General features: G+C 31.1%; 2 protein-coding genes across 2 annotated transcripts; one reads left to right on the forward strand and one right to left on the reverse strand.

The window, feature by feature from the left end:
• Positions 1 to 8,613: 8,613 nt before the first annotated feature.
• On the reverse strand, positions 8,614 to 15,845 carry LOC105205727 (uncharacterized protein MAL13P1.304). Its single transcript, XM_011175221.3, has 3 exons — positions 15,291 to 15,845; positions 14,118 to 14,223; positions 8,614 to 13,827 (listed from the first exon to the last, which is right to left on the reverse strand). The coding sequence occupies exons 1-3, from the start codon at positions 15,362 to 15,364 to the stop codon at positions 10,132 to 10,134; spliced, it is 3,876 nt and encodes a 1,291-aa protein (XP_011173523.3). The 5' UTR covers positions 15,365 to 15,845; the 3' UTR covers positions 8,614 to 10,131.
• Positions 15,846 to 17,253: 1,408 nt separating this feature from the next.
• On the forward strand, positions 17,254 to 18,978 carry LOC105198638 (tubulin-folding cofactor B). The gene is made up of 6 exons (XM_011165418.3): positions 17,254 to 17,790; positions 17,861 to 18,004; positions 18,108 to 18,195; positions 18,275 to 18,466; positions 18,582 to 18,654; positions 18,729 to 18,978. The coding sequence occupies exons 1-6, from the start codon at positions 17,671 to 17,673 to the stop codon at positions 18,844 to 18,846; spliced, it is 735 nt and encodes a 244-aa protein (XP_011163720.1). The 5' UTR covers positions 17,254 to 17,670; the 3' UTR covers positions 18,847 to 18,978.
• The last annotated feature ends 347 nt before the right edge of the window (positions 18,979 to 19,325 follow it).

Genomic DNA, 19,325 nt, shown 5'->3' on the forward strand with positions numbered 1-19,325 from the left:
AACAACACACTAATGATGCCGCAGCCACCGTATTCCCCAGATCTGGCCCCCTGTGACTTTTTCTTGTTCCCTAAACTGAAGAGGCCCATGAAAAGACGACGTTACGCTACGCTTGACGAGATAAAGACGGCATCGAAGGAGGAGCTGAACAAGATAAAAAAAAATGATTTTTTGAAGTGCTTCGAAGATTGGAAAAACCGTTGGCACAAGTGTATAATATCTCATGGGGATTACTTTGAAGGGGACAAAATAGATATTCATGAATAAATAAATAATTTTTGAAAAAACACAAAATTCGCGATACTTTTTGAACACACCTCGTACATCTCATTTATAGATTCGAAAGAAGATAATGAATGTAGACCTAAAAGAAAAACAATATCGAAAACTTGGTCTTCAAGTGAAGAAAGTCTTATTTTAAGGAAACAAAAACAAAACAAAAATAAAAGTAAAATAAGGTACCCTCCTACAATAAGATTATTTGATAAATGTACTTTAAATAAGAAAAACTTTGTAAACTCTCTAGCAAAATTACCACGTAAAAGGACATTCAAAGAAAATGATAATTTGAGTTTCTCTATTGTAGCTACTATTTCTACGAATGACAATAATAATGAAACGATATTAATAAACTTAGAGATAAAAGAAGAAAAAGATTCATTCTTCAAGTGAAGACAACTTTGTTTCAAAGAACTTAAAACAAAAATAGAAGTAAAATAAAATCTCCTTAAATTAGATCATTTGATACATCTACTTCAAACAGGGAAGACTCAACTCTACATTCTAACTTTCAAGACCTAGGTATCATGTGGAAAGAATTTTATGGAAAATGAAAATTTTTAATGGTTCATTTATTGTGCTAATGCTATACTTCCATGAACAATAACAAAAAGGGGAATTGAATCTAAAAATAGTGTGTTCGACGTTAAACTATAATACACAGGTTAGTTTTTTGCAAATTAGTTTTTTTTTATAAAATTAAAATATTTGATTAATAATTATATTTAGCCATAATTATAAGTTTAAAATGATCTTTGGATCATTAAACGATTTTCGTAGTCTATTTTTATATTTGGGATTATTTTAAATATATATATATAGTCTTAAGATGTGTTATAAATCAACTGTAGAACTGTATTAGCATTAAAATATTACTTAAGACAAATTAAAAAGATATTCGAGCAATACATGTAACACAGTTACTAAACAAGAAGGCCTCTTTGGTCGTAGCTGGATCTTAATGCTTTTATGTATTCGTGTGATTTTATATACTTTCTCAGACTTAACCAAACTGCGCGCCGTTACTTTCGGTCATATAATATAGTTATAATCGAATAAGAGATAGTAATATCACTTTTATTAAATTAAAATTAATTTAATAATACTTGATGCTCACTAGCATCTATATTAACCCTTCCCCCTCCCCCCTCCTTGAAAAAACTGTAAAGAATTTATTGCGAAAAATATCACCTCAGCCAGGGTTCGAACCTGAGACCTCCCGAATCTCCGGTACGGGTGTCTTAGCCAACTCGATCACTGAGGCTGTTATGATTACTTAAGACAGTTTTTAATTAAATCTATAATTCTACCTATAAATATATTAGCCATTAGCTTTTAAACTAAAATATATATAAACAAAAAAAGTATAAAAGTTGAAAGAATAGAAATAGCTCTAATTTCATAATTAGAAATTTTTTTGTATATCACATTTGAAAAATTTGCCACAAAACACATATGCTGAATATACATTAATGCTTTATAAAAGTATTTGCAATTAAATGTAAATTGTTATAGATCATTTAATATAATTAACATTAATCTTAATCCTTAAACACGTAAGTGGGTCTGAGAGACCCCATATATGAAGTTTTGAACGCTTGCTATGTGAAGATGGAATGAGATAGGAGCTTCAGACCAAGACGTAAAAAAAGTTTGAAATCTCTTTCGATTGATATGGTTGATCAACTTTTTTGGTCAACTAGAATTCAAACGGCACGGCAGCAAAGTTTTGTTAGAGTCAATGCGACCCATATAGTGTGTAAGTGAAACTTTTTTTGTGAGTATTTTACATAAAAAAGCTGGACAAAATACGTTCGAACAAGTAGGTTTGCGGATGTTACTCGCATATATTCCGTATAAAGTTGGAATACTATAAAATGCTGTAGAAAAGGGATTTTTCCGAAGTATATCATGAAACACATCAATTTTCAATTTTAGAAACAATTTAATAAAAAATACCTCATATTCGCCTTGTTACATAAGTACATTTTTTAATAGAAATGACAATGATATAATTTTTTTTTGAAAGTATGAATCTTTAGCTTTAAAACGCCATATTGTAAAGTTCTTCAAAGTTTTTTGTTGCAAAGATATGATTTTTTTTTAAAAAGTGGATTTTTAGATGCCCAAAAATACCTCATATTTTCCATGTTATATAATTCTACTTTTTAAACAGAAATGACTTTGCCAAATTTTATTTTGAAAGTGTGACTCTTTAGCTTTAAAACGCCGTATTTAAAAGTCCTTAAACGTTTTTTGTTGCGAAAATATGATTTTTTGAAAGAAAAATGGATTTTTGACCAATTTCTCATTTTTGCTTAATGATTTTCCTTTTATAACTTCACAATAAATTGTTTTTCGGCAATGCCGATTGTGCAGTCACACTCCTGAGATTTTGAACTTTTGTTTTTAAAAAAAAATCATAGAAAAATATAGATTGTAATCAAAGTTATTGCTTCTCAAAGTTGAAAAAGTCTCCCGGGCCCAAAAATGTGTTTCCGTATTTTAGAGGATTGGTGTATTTAAGGGTTAATTAATCTAATATTAAATATTCAAAATTCAGAATTAATTATTTACAATTTATGATAATTTTAACTCAATAGACATAACAAAGAAATTATTAGTAAAAATATATCAGTAATATATCATTAATGTTATAATTTCCTACTCAACAATATAAGTAATAAAATCATTAATTTAGATCCCGGGAAATATTATCACTTTGGATTAAAATCACAGTTGTCATTGAAATTAAAGCAGAATAATTTTGAAAGTAATGAAGTTAATATATCGATTAATGTTGATGGACTTCCTCTTACAAAAAGTAGCAATAGTCAGTTTTGGCCTATCTTGATAAAAATAGACGAACTTGAAAAAGTAGAACCATTTCCAATAGGTATATATCACGGAGAAAGTAAGCCAAATAATTCTAATACGTTCCTATTAAGATTTATTAAAGAAATGAAAATTTTACAAAAAGAAGGTTTAAATTTCAATGATAGAATTATAAAAGTGACCATTAGTAAAATTCTTTGCGATGCTCCTGCAAAATTCTTCATATTATGTATAAAAAATTTCAATTCATGCCAAAGTTGTACAAAATGTTATGCTGAAGGAGAGTTTCTACATAACAGAATGACTTTTCCAGAATTAAATTTAAAATTAAGAACTAATGACGAATTTTATTCTCAAACTGATGAAGATTATCACAAACAAACATCTCTTTTATGTGATTTGAAAATTGATCTTGTTACATCAGTTCCTTTAGATTACATGCATTTGGTGTTACTAGGAAATATGAAACGTTTAATAGGATTTTGGATTAAAGGTAATCAACAAGTTCGTCTATTTAAAGAGGATATTTATATGATTAACGAAAAATTGAAACTAATATACGAATCAACTCCTTATGAGTTTTCAAGAAAACCGAGACAAATAACGGAATATGAAAGATGGAAAGCTGTTGAACTAAGAACCTTTTTACTTTATTATGGTCCATGGCTTATGAAACCATTCTTAAAAGAACAGTACTTTCTCCATTTCCTTTCTTTACATTGCACAATTCGAATGTTGATATGTGATGATTTGATAGAAGAATATTGATTATGCTCATGAATTATTAATATACTTTGCAAATGAGTTCGATAATTTATATGGAAATGAATACGTTAATCATAATGTTCATAATTCTCATTCACTTAACTTCAGACGTTAAAAAATTTGGTTCATTGGATAAATTTAGTTGTTTTTTTGTTGTTTTTTGTGTAAATGTGGTGAAACAACTTTGAGGGATAGATCTGGATGAAGGACAAATTTAAATTGAACTGTCGCATCGTGGAAACAATAAGCTGATCGCCGTGTGCGTAAGTAAACGTGCTTAAATTTGTTCAAAGCCCCCCCCCCGTCTCTCTCTCACTCTTCTTTCTATCCCTTTTTGTGCGTTTTAAAAGTGCTACTTTTAACTTGCAAGTGCACATTTAAGTAATCTAATTTGCATTAATTTTTATTATTCGCGGGCGTACATTTATTATAATAATGTAAACTTACTTGAAGATTTCACGGTTATCCCGATATTTGACGGCCGGATAACAGATCGAAATTTGACAAGTTAAATGTAGCATAATTAAAGTGACAGAGAGAGAGAGAGAGAGAGAAAGTTTAAATAGGAATGTGCTGTCCATGTACTTTTGTCAGTCATTTGAGCGCAGGAGGTGCCCCACGGAAACACCCACGTGTAACAGTGAGTCGCGCCGCCCCTGTCTACCACTTGTACCTGACCCGTCATACGCTAACTAATTCTTATTGTAACTTGAAAACTAAGCTCCGGACAAATTTTTGCAAAAGGAAAAATCGTCTCAGAATTCGATTACGAATATGCCAGCTTCGAGACCAATAGGTTATTTTGAATCACCCTGTGTATATATATATATATATATATATATATATATATATATACAGGGTGTCCCAGAAAGCTCGCATCCCATTTTAAGAGCGGAATCTTTGAAAAATTCTAAGAAGAAGATCCTAATACAAAAATGTCGAGGGTATAATAGTTTTCAAATTATTTGCGATTAAAATTTACGAATCACTGAGCTGACATTTCGCGCGTTCAGGCATGGTGACATGACAAAGGTACCACAAGGGTACCTCTTGACATTAAGGTTGTCATATAAATACGCAATGACATTTATATTAAGAAATTACTACTATAGGAAACATATTTGGTCATTACATATGCACAATTAATGTTTTCAACAAAATATCAATTTAATAACAAGATGTTACGATAGCCGTTGGGTCAGCTGTCAAAGTAAGTTCATGTTCATATGATAAGAACTTTTATGGTAACATATCGATAATGATAACATATCCATAATTTATTTACATTTTTAACTATTAAAAATGTAAATCGGTAATTTAATTGATATAAACGCGATAATGTCAAATAGACATAATTTGATATGTCTGAATTCTACTTTATCAACATATTCAATCTTTTTCATATTATCACATAAATTATCGATATTATCGATATGTTACCATAAAAATTCTTATCACATGAACATGGTAATGAACTTATTTTGACAGCTGACCCAACGGCTATCGTAACATCTTGTTATTAAATTGATATTTTGTTGAAAACATTAATTGTGCTTATGTAATGTACAAATAAGTTTTCTAAGTAGTAATTTCTTAATATAAATGTCATTGCGTATTTATATGACAACCTCAATGTCAAGAGGTACCCTTGTGGTACCTTTGTCATGTCACCATGCCTGAGCGCGCGAAATGTCAGCTCAGTGATTCGTAAATTTTAATCGCAAATAATTTGAAAACCATTATACCCTCGACATTTTTGTAGTAGGATTTTCTTCTTAGAATTTTCAAAAGAATCCGCTCTTAAAATGGGATGCGAGCTTTCTGGGACACCCTGTATATATATATATACATATACATATATATGAGCGTGTATTGTGCTTCATTGAACTTGAGAAAAGTATATAAAATCACACAAACAATACAAGCATGAAGACCTAGCTGCGACCGTAGAAAGCATTCTTGTTCAATTTGTATTGATACAGCAACGGTCAAAATATCTCTCTCTACTACTTTAAAACGCTGCCTTGGAAAGCGTTCTACCTCATAGTCGATTATTGCGAGAAATATTATATAAGACACCCGTACAGGAGATTCGGGAGATCCTAGGTTCGAACCCTGGCTGAGGTGATATTTTTCGCAATAATTTTTTTACAGTTTTTTCAGAGGGGGAAAAGAGTTAATATTTAATAATACGTGATATTACTTAATCTTGTTCAATTTAGAATTGTGTTATGACTGAAAATTAATTCGGCGCGCAGTTCATTAAACTTGAGAAAAGTATATAAAATCACACAAACAATACAAGCATGAAGACTTAGCTGCGACCGTAGAAGGCATTCTTATTCAATTTATAATTTTTTGTTTATAGAACTGTGAAAATAAAATCTCATACAATCGCTTTGCATTCGTTCAGTTTCTTAAATGCGCGCATAAAGCGCATGAAGCGTTTACAGAATTCGGAACGGTTTCCTGTGCGACTTTCATTGAGTGGACTCCCTATGAGAGCATAATATTATTTAATATTAAATAATATTCCTGAAATATTATTTAATACTAATAAAAAGTGGTTCTATGTGTCACTCCTGATAATATTGTATAAATATTGTAAAAATATTATTTTAAAAGTAAATAATATTATTTATTTTAATATATATTTTAAATTATCAGAAATATCTATTACATAGCTTTTAAATTTAATAATTATAAACTTTATGAATAGTTTATGCATAATAATTCATATTAATTTTGAAAAACAATATCTGTAGAACATTTTCATAAGAGAAGCAGTCAATGCTGGGAAGAGTGCTAGGAATTCGATACGGTACACTTAACGTAATTCGGAATGCAACCTTATAATATCCAGGTTGATGGAGGTTATGAACAGAAGGTTCTTCTTCAGGTAAAAGAGGAGCATTATTACGAAGCACATTTTCATCGATGTCCATGGAACAGCTTAAAAAGGTCACATGTATCTCTTAACGCGCAACGCTCCAAGACTGCCGCACACACGCAAAGCCGCGCACGTATATGTCTCTTGTCTCTTGCGCATATTTTGATACTTGCTACTTTTGATGATCTGATGTAATGGTAGATACTATAAATAGCAAAAGATTGACTAAAGAAAGATTTCACTTTTTTCTGCGTATTTTTATAGAGAGAAAGTGTGACCTAGATACATGTCTCGTTAAACTGACCATTCCGACACAGTCAGAGCTAGATGTCTAATTGATACGATGTTGAATCAATGTCGAAAATCGTATGTCGAAATTTTGATCGATTCGATGTCGAAATCGTAACAAACATCAACGATGTAACAAATTCAACTGTAGAGTAAGGTTGCCGAAATCGCACCACTTTTGACATAAAGGCTTTATATAACTAAGGAATTATGAGGAATATCTTTAATTTTCTTACGTCATAATGAAGTACAACATTTCTTATAAGGAAGTGTGTATTATAATTAAAAGTTAAAAGTGAACCTTGGAAAAGTTTAGAAGTGCTCAAAAGTAAAAATGCATTATAACAATTGTCAGTCATTATGTATTGGCATATTAGCATTACTAAAAAAACAACGGGCTACTAAACGAATAACTCCATAAGCAATTGTTAAAATACGTCACCTAATAACAGAAATAATAGAGGTAGCCTATGGAAAATTTTCCAAAGGACAGAATCGATGACCGTGGGTGTTCAAATAAAAAGATTGTGTTTTGTTTCTGAAAATTCTATGTCTGTATGCAAAGTTTTGTTGTAAATAACAGAATTTTAACTTGTTATGTCTTTATGTTAAAAATACTACAGTTACCATAAGTTATTTCAGGATGCACAGTTGTGCAAGATACATCTACTCTGATTATGTAGAAAAAAATCAAACATTTATCATTTTTAAAATATCTTATTGAAAAAATAAGTTTGTTCAGTTTAAAAATAGATAGGTAAAGCATTTATTAAAAAATAATTTCTATTTAAGTTAAAATTTAAGCATTACAATTCATAAAAAATCAAGAATTCAGCTTGCAAAGCGCTATTATTATAGTTATAGGTAATTCTGTATTTAGGCTGCAATCCGATATACTTCTGTCAGTAGAAAATTTACAGTTTATATTATGTATACTGTAGATTTTCAGTACTGGCAGTGATATTCAGCACGCAACCTATAGTTACAGTCAAAATATTACATTATCTTTCGAATAACGAATCTTTAGACGAATTGTGTTTAATTAATTATGATTCTTCGTCTGTAATAGTAAAAGCAGAAAAAGTAATTATTGAACATAGTCGGCTAAAACAAACACATAAACCAGAAACAAATTATTACTATTTCAAAAGATCACAAAACAGATGTGCCATAGACATTATCGAAAACAATTATTTCCGTTCAACAGTTATATTTTGAGATCTAGAAACGCAAAGTTTTTTTACATTAAAATTTTATTTCAATAAAATTTTCTTCTTTTTTGTACTGTTTTCTCTTTAATTCTTTGAGATTAAATATTATATTCCATTTTATTATTCCAGCCAACAAAAATAAATAAAATGGAATCAAATAAAAATTCATTTTAATTTATCCGAGTTCGCATTTTAGAGTCTCTGAGTATTTTTTGGATTCAAATGGATTTGAAAAAACTGAAGCGCGAATTCCAAAATAAATTTATTCCTATCCAAAATAACAGAATGGTATTCTTAAATTGTCAAAAAATTGGAAATAAAAGGGCTAATAAGAGTATATCGCGGTTGTAAATCCGTAAGTTAACAGTTTATTTTCTTCACAAATAATGTATAACGTTTCGACTCCACTTCGAGTCTTCCTCAGCTACCATACGACGTTACAAAATATTTCCGTGTGCAGGGCATAAGCATTGAGCATTCCACCATTTTCAAGACCAAGAAGCAATGCTTCGCTGGTTGACTATCAAATAATATTTTCTTCAAAGGTAGAATACGTTCACGAAGAGGACCACGCACGATCTCAAAATTATCAGTCACATTAATCAAACTTTATAAATTATTATTCGATATAACATGTGCCACTAAATTGTAATCATAAGTATTCCAATAACAATCAGTTTATTGCAATATTTCATATCAACACAAGATTTTAGAAATTTGAAACAAATTTGAAACTGGGAAACATTTCTGTTGCAAAATTTCATATAACATTTTTTTTGCAAAATCTTTTCGAAAGTGATGCACATAAAATGTGAAAAATTGAAATCTTTCTAAAAACTTTTCGCAACAATCGTTTTGTATAAATAGGGGTTGTTTTCTTTATTACATTAGATATCATTAAAAAAGCAATACTAACAGTTATCGTTTAGAAAAGGAACGTTTTAAATCAAAGTAAAAATAAACGAAGAAAAGTTTCAGGTATGTGTAACAATGATGAACAAATATTTGAAATAGTATAAAAACCACTTATAATATGTATTCGCGCGTAGAGAGTGCTGTGACAATTCCTTTCCAAAAGAAGGTTCTCTTAAAGTCTTAATTAAACAAAATAATTCCAAAGACAAAGACATTGTCCATCGTCAGTAGCAGAAAATCGCACTAGACGGTCATTAAAAAATATATATATTGGTTACAACATGTATTGAAAACCTGACAAAACTTTTTCACTCTTAATATATATGTTCACGTGTACAGAACGTCTATAATTATGTTAACGTCTATAATTCTATTTAATTTTACAATACAATTTTTGTAATTAACATGCCCATCTCTATATAATATTAAAATATAATATTAAGATATAATTAATTCGTGACTCTTTGAAAAAAAGTTTAATTTTCAAGGAGACAAGAAAAAAATTATTTCTTAATAAATCTTAATAAATAAGATAGAAAATATATTTTCTATGTACTATTTTGATTCTGTAACAATTAATAACAATAATTCTTTCATAATTCTATTAATCCTATGCGGTCTATGTATGCTAGTTTCTTAACTTGTGAGAAAAGAAGAAAAGTTTGGGGAAAAAGGAAACGGAAGAAGGAAGGAACAAATAAGGAGATAATTATTATATTATTCCTATTTCTCTCTAAACAATATGCTATTCATTTTATTAAAACATCAAGCCTGTTTTATATTCGATATGAGCTTATATATTAGTTCCGTACACGTTATATTTTTCATTTACATATAAAATTATAACTTTTATTTAAAATTTCGCATGTCCAATATTTATTTATATATTTATATAATCTACATAAATTTTATACAAATGTATCGCCCCCCATATTTTTTTGGAAGCTGTTACGAAGTTTCGCTCGAATCGGAAGAATTGTAATAACTTTTTGTTTGAAATGTTAGCAATCTTCTTACCGTAGATGTAACGCCATCCTGTTGAATAACTACTGAATTCTTACATTTGTCCAAGATTTCTTTATTTTCCGGTAAAATGCTAAAATTAATTTTTTTAAGACAAGTATTTGAAAATGTTTCTTCTTGTATGGACGTGTCCCGTACATCACTTGTAAGATAAGAGGAATACTCATCGTTTCTCGATTTAAAATCGCCATTAGGTTTTTCATTAGTTAATCGTTTATTAGTTTCAACTTCTTTATATACTGACCTCGTTCTAGTTCTTACATCGTTTGTGCTTTTCATCCAGTTGTGGTTTTCAAGAGAAGAGTTCGATGAGCTTAAATGTCTTTTGCTGCGTCTTTTCGCAATAGAATCATTAAGGATTGCTTTAGAAGCAACACGATTATGTTTATATCGCAATCTATTGTGAAAAGAAGAACTCTTTAGTGCTTTACAAGTAGGTGAAGTATAACTGCTACTTTCTTCAGAAAACTCCGAGGAGTTTGCGTCAAATGTTTTTGTTTGGAAAAGTATAATGTGAATATCATCCTTATGATTTATCCCATTTTTCTTCATCATTCTCTTTGAACGCCTTTTACTGTTATAATTTATGTTTTTTTCAGCATTAAAGAATGAAATTCTTTCCTTATGTTTATTTGAATTATCAGCAGTATCGTCGTCGTTATCATTCTCGCTTGCAAAAAACTCAAATCTTTCATTTTTTTGAACCTGTGAGGTGGCAGTTGCCGCCCGCCTATTGCTTCTGAAAGATTTCGTCTTGACAACTCCACTATATTTTTTCTTCTCTTTTATTGATACAATATCTTTTTGTACAGTCTTTTTCGACGAACAAATTACCATACTTGAGTTTCTATTACAACGATATTTGTTTTTATCGCTAATAAATTTGGACTGATCATATAAATCTTTTTCGGCGATACTTGATTTGCCTAATGTATCGTCATTTATTGACACTTTTAATTTTTTTCTAGCATGTATCGATCGAACAAAATCGTCTTCATCCGATGATGTAAAAGTTAAAACTGAACTCTTATTATCATCTCGGCTTACTTTACCACAATTATGTCGAAATATTTTCTGCTGAAATGTAGAATCAAACTCTACTTTATCAAAAACTTGACTTCCAGTCTTTGTGATAATGTCAATTGTATCACTTGTTTGACTATTATTTTTCTTAGAGCTGGTACTCCTCAATGAATAATTGTTACCAACTGGTCGAACAGCTGCTTCATTTTTATGAGTCAAAATTTTAGAAATTTCACAAATTTGAGATTTCCGTTTATCATTGATTTGCAGATTTGTATTCTGTGAAACATTCGTTTTATTGGGAAAAATATTTGTATTCGCGACATTGCAGCTTCCCTTAAGACACACATTCGTGGATAATCGCTCCAATAAAATTTTAACTTCTCGAAGCTCTACGTTATTTTTGTTATTTGTTTCATGCCGTTTAGAAATAAAACTCTTTTTAGCAGAACGTTTTCTTTTGTTTTTGCCAATTAAGAATGTTTTCCTCTCGATCGTACCATCAGAATCCAAAGGAGGATGTGAAGTGCGATTGATTTGCAGATTTGTATTCCGTGAAACGTTTGTTTTATTGGGAAAAATATTTGTATTCACAACATTGCGGCTTCCCTCAAGACACACATTCGTAGATAATCGCTCCAATAAAATTTTAACTTCTCGAAGCTCTACGTTATTTTTGTTATTTGTTTCATGTCGTTTAGAAATAAAACTTTTTTTAGCAGAATGTTTTCTTTTATTTTTGCCAATTAAGAATGTTTTCCTCTTGATCGTACCACCAGGATCCAAAGCGGGATGTAAAGGGTGATTGATTTGCAGATTTGTATTCTGTGAAACGTTCGTTTTATTCGGAAAAATATTTGTATTCGCGACATTGTGGCTTTCCTCAAGACACACATTCGTAGGTAATTGCTCCAAAATTTTAACTTCTTGAAGCTTTACATTATTTTTGTTATTTGTTTCATGTCGATTAGAAACAAATCTCTTTTTAGCAAAACGTTTTCTTTTGTTTTTGCCAATTAAGAATGTTTTCTTCTTGATCGTACCATTAGGATTCAAAGCGGGATGTAAAGTGCGATTGATTTGCAGATTTGTATTCTGTGAAACGTTCGTTTTATTCGGAAAAATATTTGTATTCGCGACATTGTGGCTTTCCTCAAGACACACATTCGTAGGTAATTGCTCCAAAATTTTAACTTCTTGAAGCTTTACATTATTTTTGTTATTTGTTTCATGTCGATTAGAAACAAATCTCTTTTTAACAAAACGTTTTCTTTTGTTTTTGCCAATTAAGAATTTCTTCTTGATCGTACCATCAGGATCCAAAGCGGGATGTAAAGTGCGATTGATTTGCAGATTTGTATTCTGTGAAACGTTCGTTTTATTCGGAAAAATATTTGTATTCGCGACATTGCGGCTTTCCTCAAGACACACATTCGTAGGTAATTGGTCCAAAATTTTAACTTCTCGATGCTTTACATTATTTTTGTTATTTGTTTCATGTCGATTAGAAATAAATCTTTTTTTAGCAAAACGTTTTCTTTTGTTTTTGTCAATTAAGAATGTTTTCCTTTTAATTGTACCATCAGGATCCAAAGCGGGATGTAAAGTAGGATTTTGCCTTGTTTGAGATAATCTATTTATACTATGTGTCTCAGTTAGTATTAGATCTACAGGGGAATCTCTGCCTGTATATAATTTCTTACGATGGAAAGCCATCGAGCTCGTATCTTTCGCAATAATCTCGGACACATTTTCCAGATTTTGTTTTTCGCCAAAAGTATCCATTTCTAGTGCCTTATCTCGCTGATCTAAAACGTCATTATTTTTATCATTCCCTGATAATCGTTTTGACGTTTTATCAAATTGTCGAAAAATAGATGCAATATCATTTATAGTTTGTACATCTAAATTTCTTTGACTGGTATTGAATTTATCAATCTGATCCTCGCAGGGAAAACACATATTAGATTGTATCGTGTCAGCAGATACTTGGGTATTAGCAGCCACTCCATCATCTATTTCTGATGCGATATATCCTTTTGACATTGAGTGCAATTCGGTAGACGGAACATCAACATTAACATCGTCATCGTCATTGCGCATCTCTTGATCGATTCTTGTAATTTCCGTATGTTCAATCTTATTATTAAAGAGGACTTTTATATTTTTTAACGAATTAACCTCAGTGCATTTTGCACCTTCCATAATAGCTATAGTGTCCGCTTTCTTTGTAATATTTACATTAGATAGAATGTAAGCTGCAGTGTCCACAGAACTGCAGGACGAGTCATTTTTAGATTTTCGCCTATCATTATTATTTACAGCACGTACACTATTTGTGACCAAAGACATCAAAGGCGACATTTCTTTCTCGCTTAAAGACAAATCGGTTTCAGATGATTCATTCTCATCTAGAAGCATCTTATATGGTGGATTACCAGTATTTATCCAATATTGTACTAAAATTGCTGGTTTACGCATAGGTCCTCGATGTCCACAACTATATCCTTCTTCACTAAATGTTTCTTCTTCCTCTTCTTTTTCTCCTTCTTCTTCAGGTTCTAAAGTATCAACATTTATCTCTATATCATCAGACATCTGAAAATAAAGTGTAAATTTTTTACTACAAACAAAACATGAGTATCATAGAGTAATTAACAAAGTAACAAGAGTTCACAAATGTAATTTAATAAAAACATAAAGTTATTTAACAAAGACAGGCCAGTATTCATAATTGATTCTTATTTGAAGATTGTTTGAAGTAATGTCTCAAGATACTAATGCTGCTCTCTGATTGGTTGACAACATCTTAAGATGGTATTCAAGATGATCTTAAATATAAGAACAGACTGAATTCCAGCCTTAAATCTAATAAAGGAAACACTTACCTCCTCGGAATATTTGTTGAACAAATTGTCCCAAGTTTTCTCCCGAACATCCAAAAGTTCTTTTGGTATTTGAAAATCAAAAATACTGTCTTTGGTTCCAGTAATCCTATATACAAGTCAACAATATATTTATTAGAAATAATTATATAAGAAACAGTTATTTGCGAATTCAGGTGGACACACTACTGCACACTGGTGCACTAATTAAAGCTGTCATACACAAAGATGTAAAAATGTGTGTTTAATATATCATACTTTATATATTTATATAAATAGGTTAAGCCTCAATATACTTTGTATTGGTTGGTAAAGTATTTATTTTATAATTTGAGATATTTGCATTTTATTTTTACACTTAAGATTAAATCAGTACAGAACAGCTTTAATGTGCACGCAATGAAAAATCACAATTCTTAGTTGTTCATGAGAAAAACAGAATTCTAATGGAAATTGAATACACTAAATCAAGACCTTGATAGCAAACTGAACAAAGTTTGTAAATTAGCAGCAAATTTGAGCAGACATCTGTTGTCTGCTTTAATTTAATCTGTTTTATACTCATCAATTTAGTAAAGCGGAAGATTGTAGCAATAATTTTATGAAATGTTATTTCACAACAATACCTTGCATAGGGACCTTTGCTAATTTTTACTAAATTTACATTTTTAGCATACAATACTCATTAATTTAGTAGGGCGAAAGATTTCAACGTTATCATATTTTAAGTATACAAGTGTATTTTATATAATTAAAACAGAATATAATTTCAAATTTTGCACATTTTTTCTAGCACGGTACATGCACGACGCATGCTCAGTTCGTTACAGTACGTCGCACTGACAGATTTTCTAGCCAATACTATCTGCCAATACTATCTGATACTATCGTCTACTTTAACCATTGATATCTCCGTTCACGGGGACCGAGTCCGACACTTTTTTCTGCGAGATCCTGCCATTTCATGTAAAAACGCGTCGAATAAACCTAATTTCATCAAAATCGGAGGTGACGAGGGGTATTCTGTATATAAATAGCATAACTTATCATGTATCTATAGTATTCATTGAGAAAATTGATACTAAAATTTTAATTCCTACTCCCAATATCTAATATTTCTCTATTGTACACAAGCCCTTAGATACATACAAAGTGAAAAAAGGTTAATTAACTTACCTTTCGATACCTTGGGCATAAGATTGCGAAAGGAAATCATTATTAACGTTTTCATTCGCTATACAATTATCCATAAGTTGTTTTATGTCCCCGCCTCAATAATGTAAAGGAAAACGATTTGTAAACAAACTCATGTCATAACTGCGACTCCGACATGCGTGAATCACAGTTTTCTATCCATTTCTAACCTTATATATATATATATATATATACATATTATGGAATGCTAATGGCGCTAATGGTTTGTACATATTATAGCATGACTGTGAGCCAACCATAGGCTTATTGTGTCTATGCCTGCACTAGACTGCACTGGAACGTTCCTTCTTGCTTTCGCTAACTTTCAAACATCTATCGACATCACTGAACTCAATACAAACTGGAAAGAACCGTCCTATAGAAATCGTGTGTAAAAGGCCGGTCAGAGAGAGAGGTTACCATTGTCTCTTTTCTTTTTAAGCACTTGAAACCCGCCTTTTTTGATGGTACAATCATATCTAAAAGTTAGTCATACCTCCTAAAGTGCCTCTGAATCGTTATTTGAACTCATCAATCAGCATACTTTTGACGATGCTTGTACCGCTAAAAAAAAGGCTTACGACAGAAAGAGACAACTAACATAACGTAACCTTCTCTCTATGGCCGGTATTCACAGTCGAATCTTATATTTAAGGTGATGCTAAAGTCGTCCTTTTTTACCGACCGAACGTTAATTTTCGGGCAAGCTTCTCGTTCTTCTAATTGCATTTACAGATTTAAAAATCCTTTTCCACAATTAAAGTATAGACAGTAATGTATAATGGACGCTATATAAGGATAAGGAAAACAAAAAAAATTGAGAATAATTTTCCAATTTTTTTTGTTTTCATTATCCTTATATAGCGTCCATTATACATTACTGTCTATACTTTAATTGTGGAAAAAGATTTTTAAATTTGTAAATGCAATTAGAAGAACGGCATGCCCAAAAATTAACGTTTGGTCGGTAAAAAAGAACGACTTTAGCATCCCCTTAAGATCATCTTAAGCATCATCTTAAGATGTCATCAACCAATCAGAGAGCCGTATTAGCATCTTAAGACGTTACTTAAAGCGATCTTGAAATAAGAATCGACTATGAATATCGGCCTCTGATCGCTTTTTTCCGGCCACGACTCTTTCCAATATGTATTGAGTTCAGTGATCGACATCTATCTTTCATTTTAATAGCGTTTTTCACTGAGAAAACTAGTGCGCACTCGCTGCAGGTAATTAGGTGTTTCCGTTGATACCATCATCGCGCGAATCGAAACGTCCAATTGCCAGCGCGGCGAGTGCACACTCAGGGTGCCGTCACATGGGGAGTAACTTGCATAAGCGTAACTTGTGCCGACCAATGATATCACTTTACTGGAACACTAGTTTCCGCCTAGTTACTTTGCGCTTTTTACGTTGGGTGTTTACGATAACTAATCGGATCTCGGATTGGATTGAACAATGGTACTCAACGTAGGTATAGAAAATTTCCCTAGGCTAATCGGATTGACGATTGCTGTCTCAAATGTAATCCGATTGATGACGAAAGCGTGGAGACCGAGAAGCATGCTTGAAACGTAAGTCTCTTTATTTTTTTAAATAATAACACAAAAAATCAAAGATTAAGTTAAAAAGAATGATTTGAATTTAGATTTATTGTAATTTTTTTGTCTAAACACTAGATTTCGTTTAAATTTCTGTTTGTAAAAATTAATTAATCTATTCTAAAGTTTGTGGTTATATCGGAAACAAATCAAAATTAATAAAACAATTATTAATTATTCATATTATGAAAACCCCCCGCCACATGGGTTTTCAACTTCCACGCAAAACAATTTTTGAATTAAAACTGGGACACGGGTTGGGTTGGGTTAGATTTGGGGGGGGGCGGGGGAGGGGCGAAGCCCCTCCCCCTTTTAAGCATTTACTTTCAGGTGCGATAATTAATTTTGCTGTGTGACAGATTTCCTAACCTCACAAACGTCGTTATTTAATACTTTATAACTTTTTATCCCCTTGAGAGCGACGATTTTTTCTTTTAGATTCTTGATGTATGTTTCAAAATGAACAAATATGTAAAATTTTATCAAAATCGGTGAGAAGGACCGTCTCCTTCATAATTACCTAGATTTTCAGTACTGGCAGTGAATTTCGGAACGCAGCCCATGTCTACTTCCACCATGATTTCAACCATTCAACGTTTGACGTTTGTGTTCGATATCTCGGTTCGTAACGTAAGACAGAACTAGGCAGAGAGGCGTTTTTTTCTGCTAGATTTGTTCGTTTCGTGCAAAAACGCGTCGATTGATCCTAACTTTAAAATAAGAATCGAAGAGCCTAAACTGAATAAATTACTTTAAATAAAATGAGCTCGTGCAGCGTAATCACATCCGATTTTGTGAATTTATCAATCACAAATTCTGGTCAAGAGTCACGTTGGGTGGAGCGTCGATTTCAGAAAGGTATAACTATCGATGAATTTAAGGTAAGTGAGACGTCTCTTGTCTAAAGTTTTTGTTAGTGTACATGTAGAAATTTACAAGATGAAATTGTAGGGCAAACTGGAGCTTCTTACTGGTGGTAATCCAACTACAATGATTGTTGAAGTTTATAACAAGAATGACAAGCTTGTTTGCAAATTGGAGGAAGGACAGCGTCTCTTAGGATCATATCCAATCGACGATGGAATGAGGATACATGTAAATATGTGGATATTACAGAAAGCTTGCGTCTTAATGAGGCTACTTCACATATCTATAAGCACAAAGTTATGATTGCCAATGAAATATAAGGAAATTACAGGTTATTGATAATTTCTCATGTACTACAGAAGATTTAAATCATGTGAAAAAGTTTGAGATCTCTGAGGAAGAGTATGCTAAGAAGACAGGTGAGACTTTTATATTTATCTTGTAAAATGATTTCATGCATCTTAAATGATGAATAAAATGTGTTCTGTATTTTGGCAGACACTGTTAAAGCATTCTTGGAAAGGAATAAGCTAGGAAAATACAACGAGGAGGACATGAAAAGACAAGCAGAGGAAAAAAAATTGGAGGAAGAAACAGAGGAACGCTTAGCTAGTTTGTCCAAAGTTGGAGACCGCTGTGAAATATCAGTTCCAAATCAGCCAAAGCGAAGAGCTACTATCTTATACGTTGGTCAGTAAAATTCTAATATGTTTGCAGTCACACTTTCATTAAAAATATATTTTATTTCACACTTTTACTAAAAATATATTATATTACCTGTGTAAATGTCAAGTTTTGTTATTAGGTAAAACTGATTTTAAAGAAGGCTGGTGGATCGGTGTTAAATATGATGAGCCTCTTGGCAAAAATGATGGAAGGTACATATATTTAATTTTATTCAATTATGATTTTTGAATATCTTCCTTTCTAATGTTTGTTGTATTGTCGATAGTGTCGGTGGTAAAAGATATTTTGAATGTGCCCCAAAGTATGGTGGATTTGTGAAGCCAGCGCATGTAAAAGTTGGAGATTTTCCTGAGGAGGACTTCAATTTGGATGAAGAACTGTAGAAGACTATAATTGTTTCATTGGGCATCTTTTTTTTAATTAAAAATTTGAAAAACTTAAAAAAATGTTAACTTTATAGTTTTTAAATTAAATACAACTCACAAAAATAAAAATTCTGTATTTATCATATCTAATCGCCAATCAAAAATACGTTTTTTTTTTACCTGAAAGTATAGATAATAGAATAGCGTAAGTTTCGAGAAACAGTAATTACCAAATAATATCTGATTATCAAATTATAAATATATATTATAGTGTATACTTATCTGATCTTGTTTTATCTTCATATATTTTTATAGTTTTATCAATCTTTTGAAGACGTGAATGTCTGGCATATTAAATATATATAATATTAAATATTCTAATTTTACTTAAACAAATTGAACTAGTTAAGAAATTGTATCTAGTTTTCTATTCATAAAGATTTGAGGTGCATATTACTATATTTAAGCATAAAAAAAGCCTATTTCATTAGTATATA

Source organism: Solenopsis invicta, chromosome 1 (assembly GCF_016802725.1).
Source record: "Solenopsis invicta isolate M01_SB chromosome 1, UNIL_Sinv_3.0, whole genome shotgun sequence".
Lineage (NCBI taxonomy): Eukaryota > Metazoa > Arthropoda > Insecta > Hymenoptera > Formicidae > Solenopsis > Solenopsis invicta.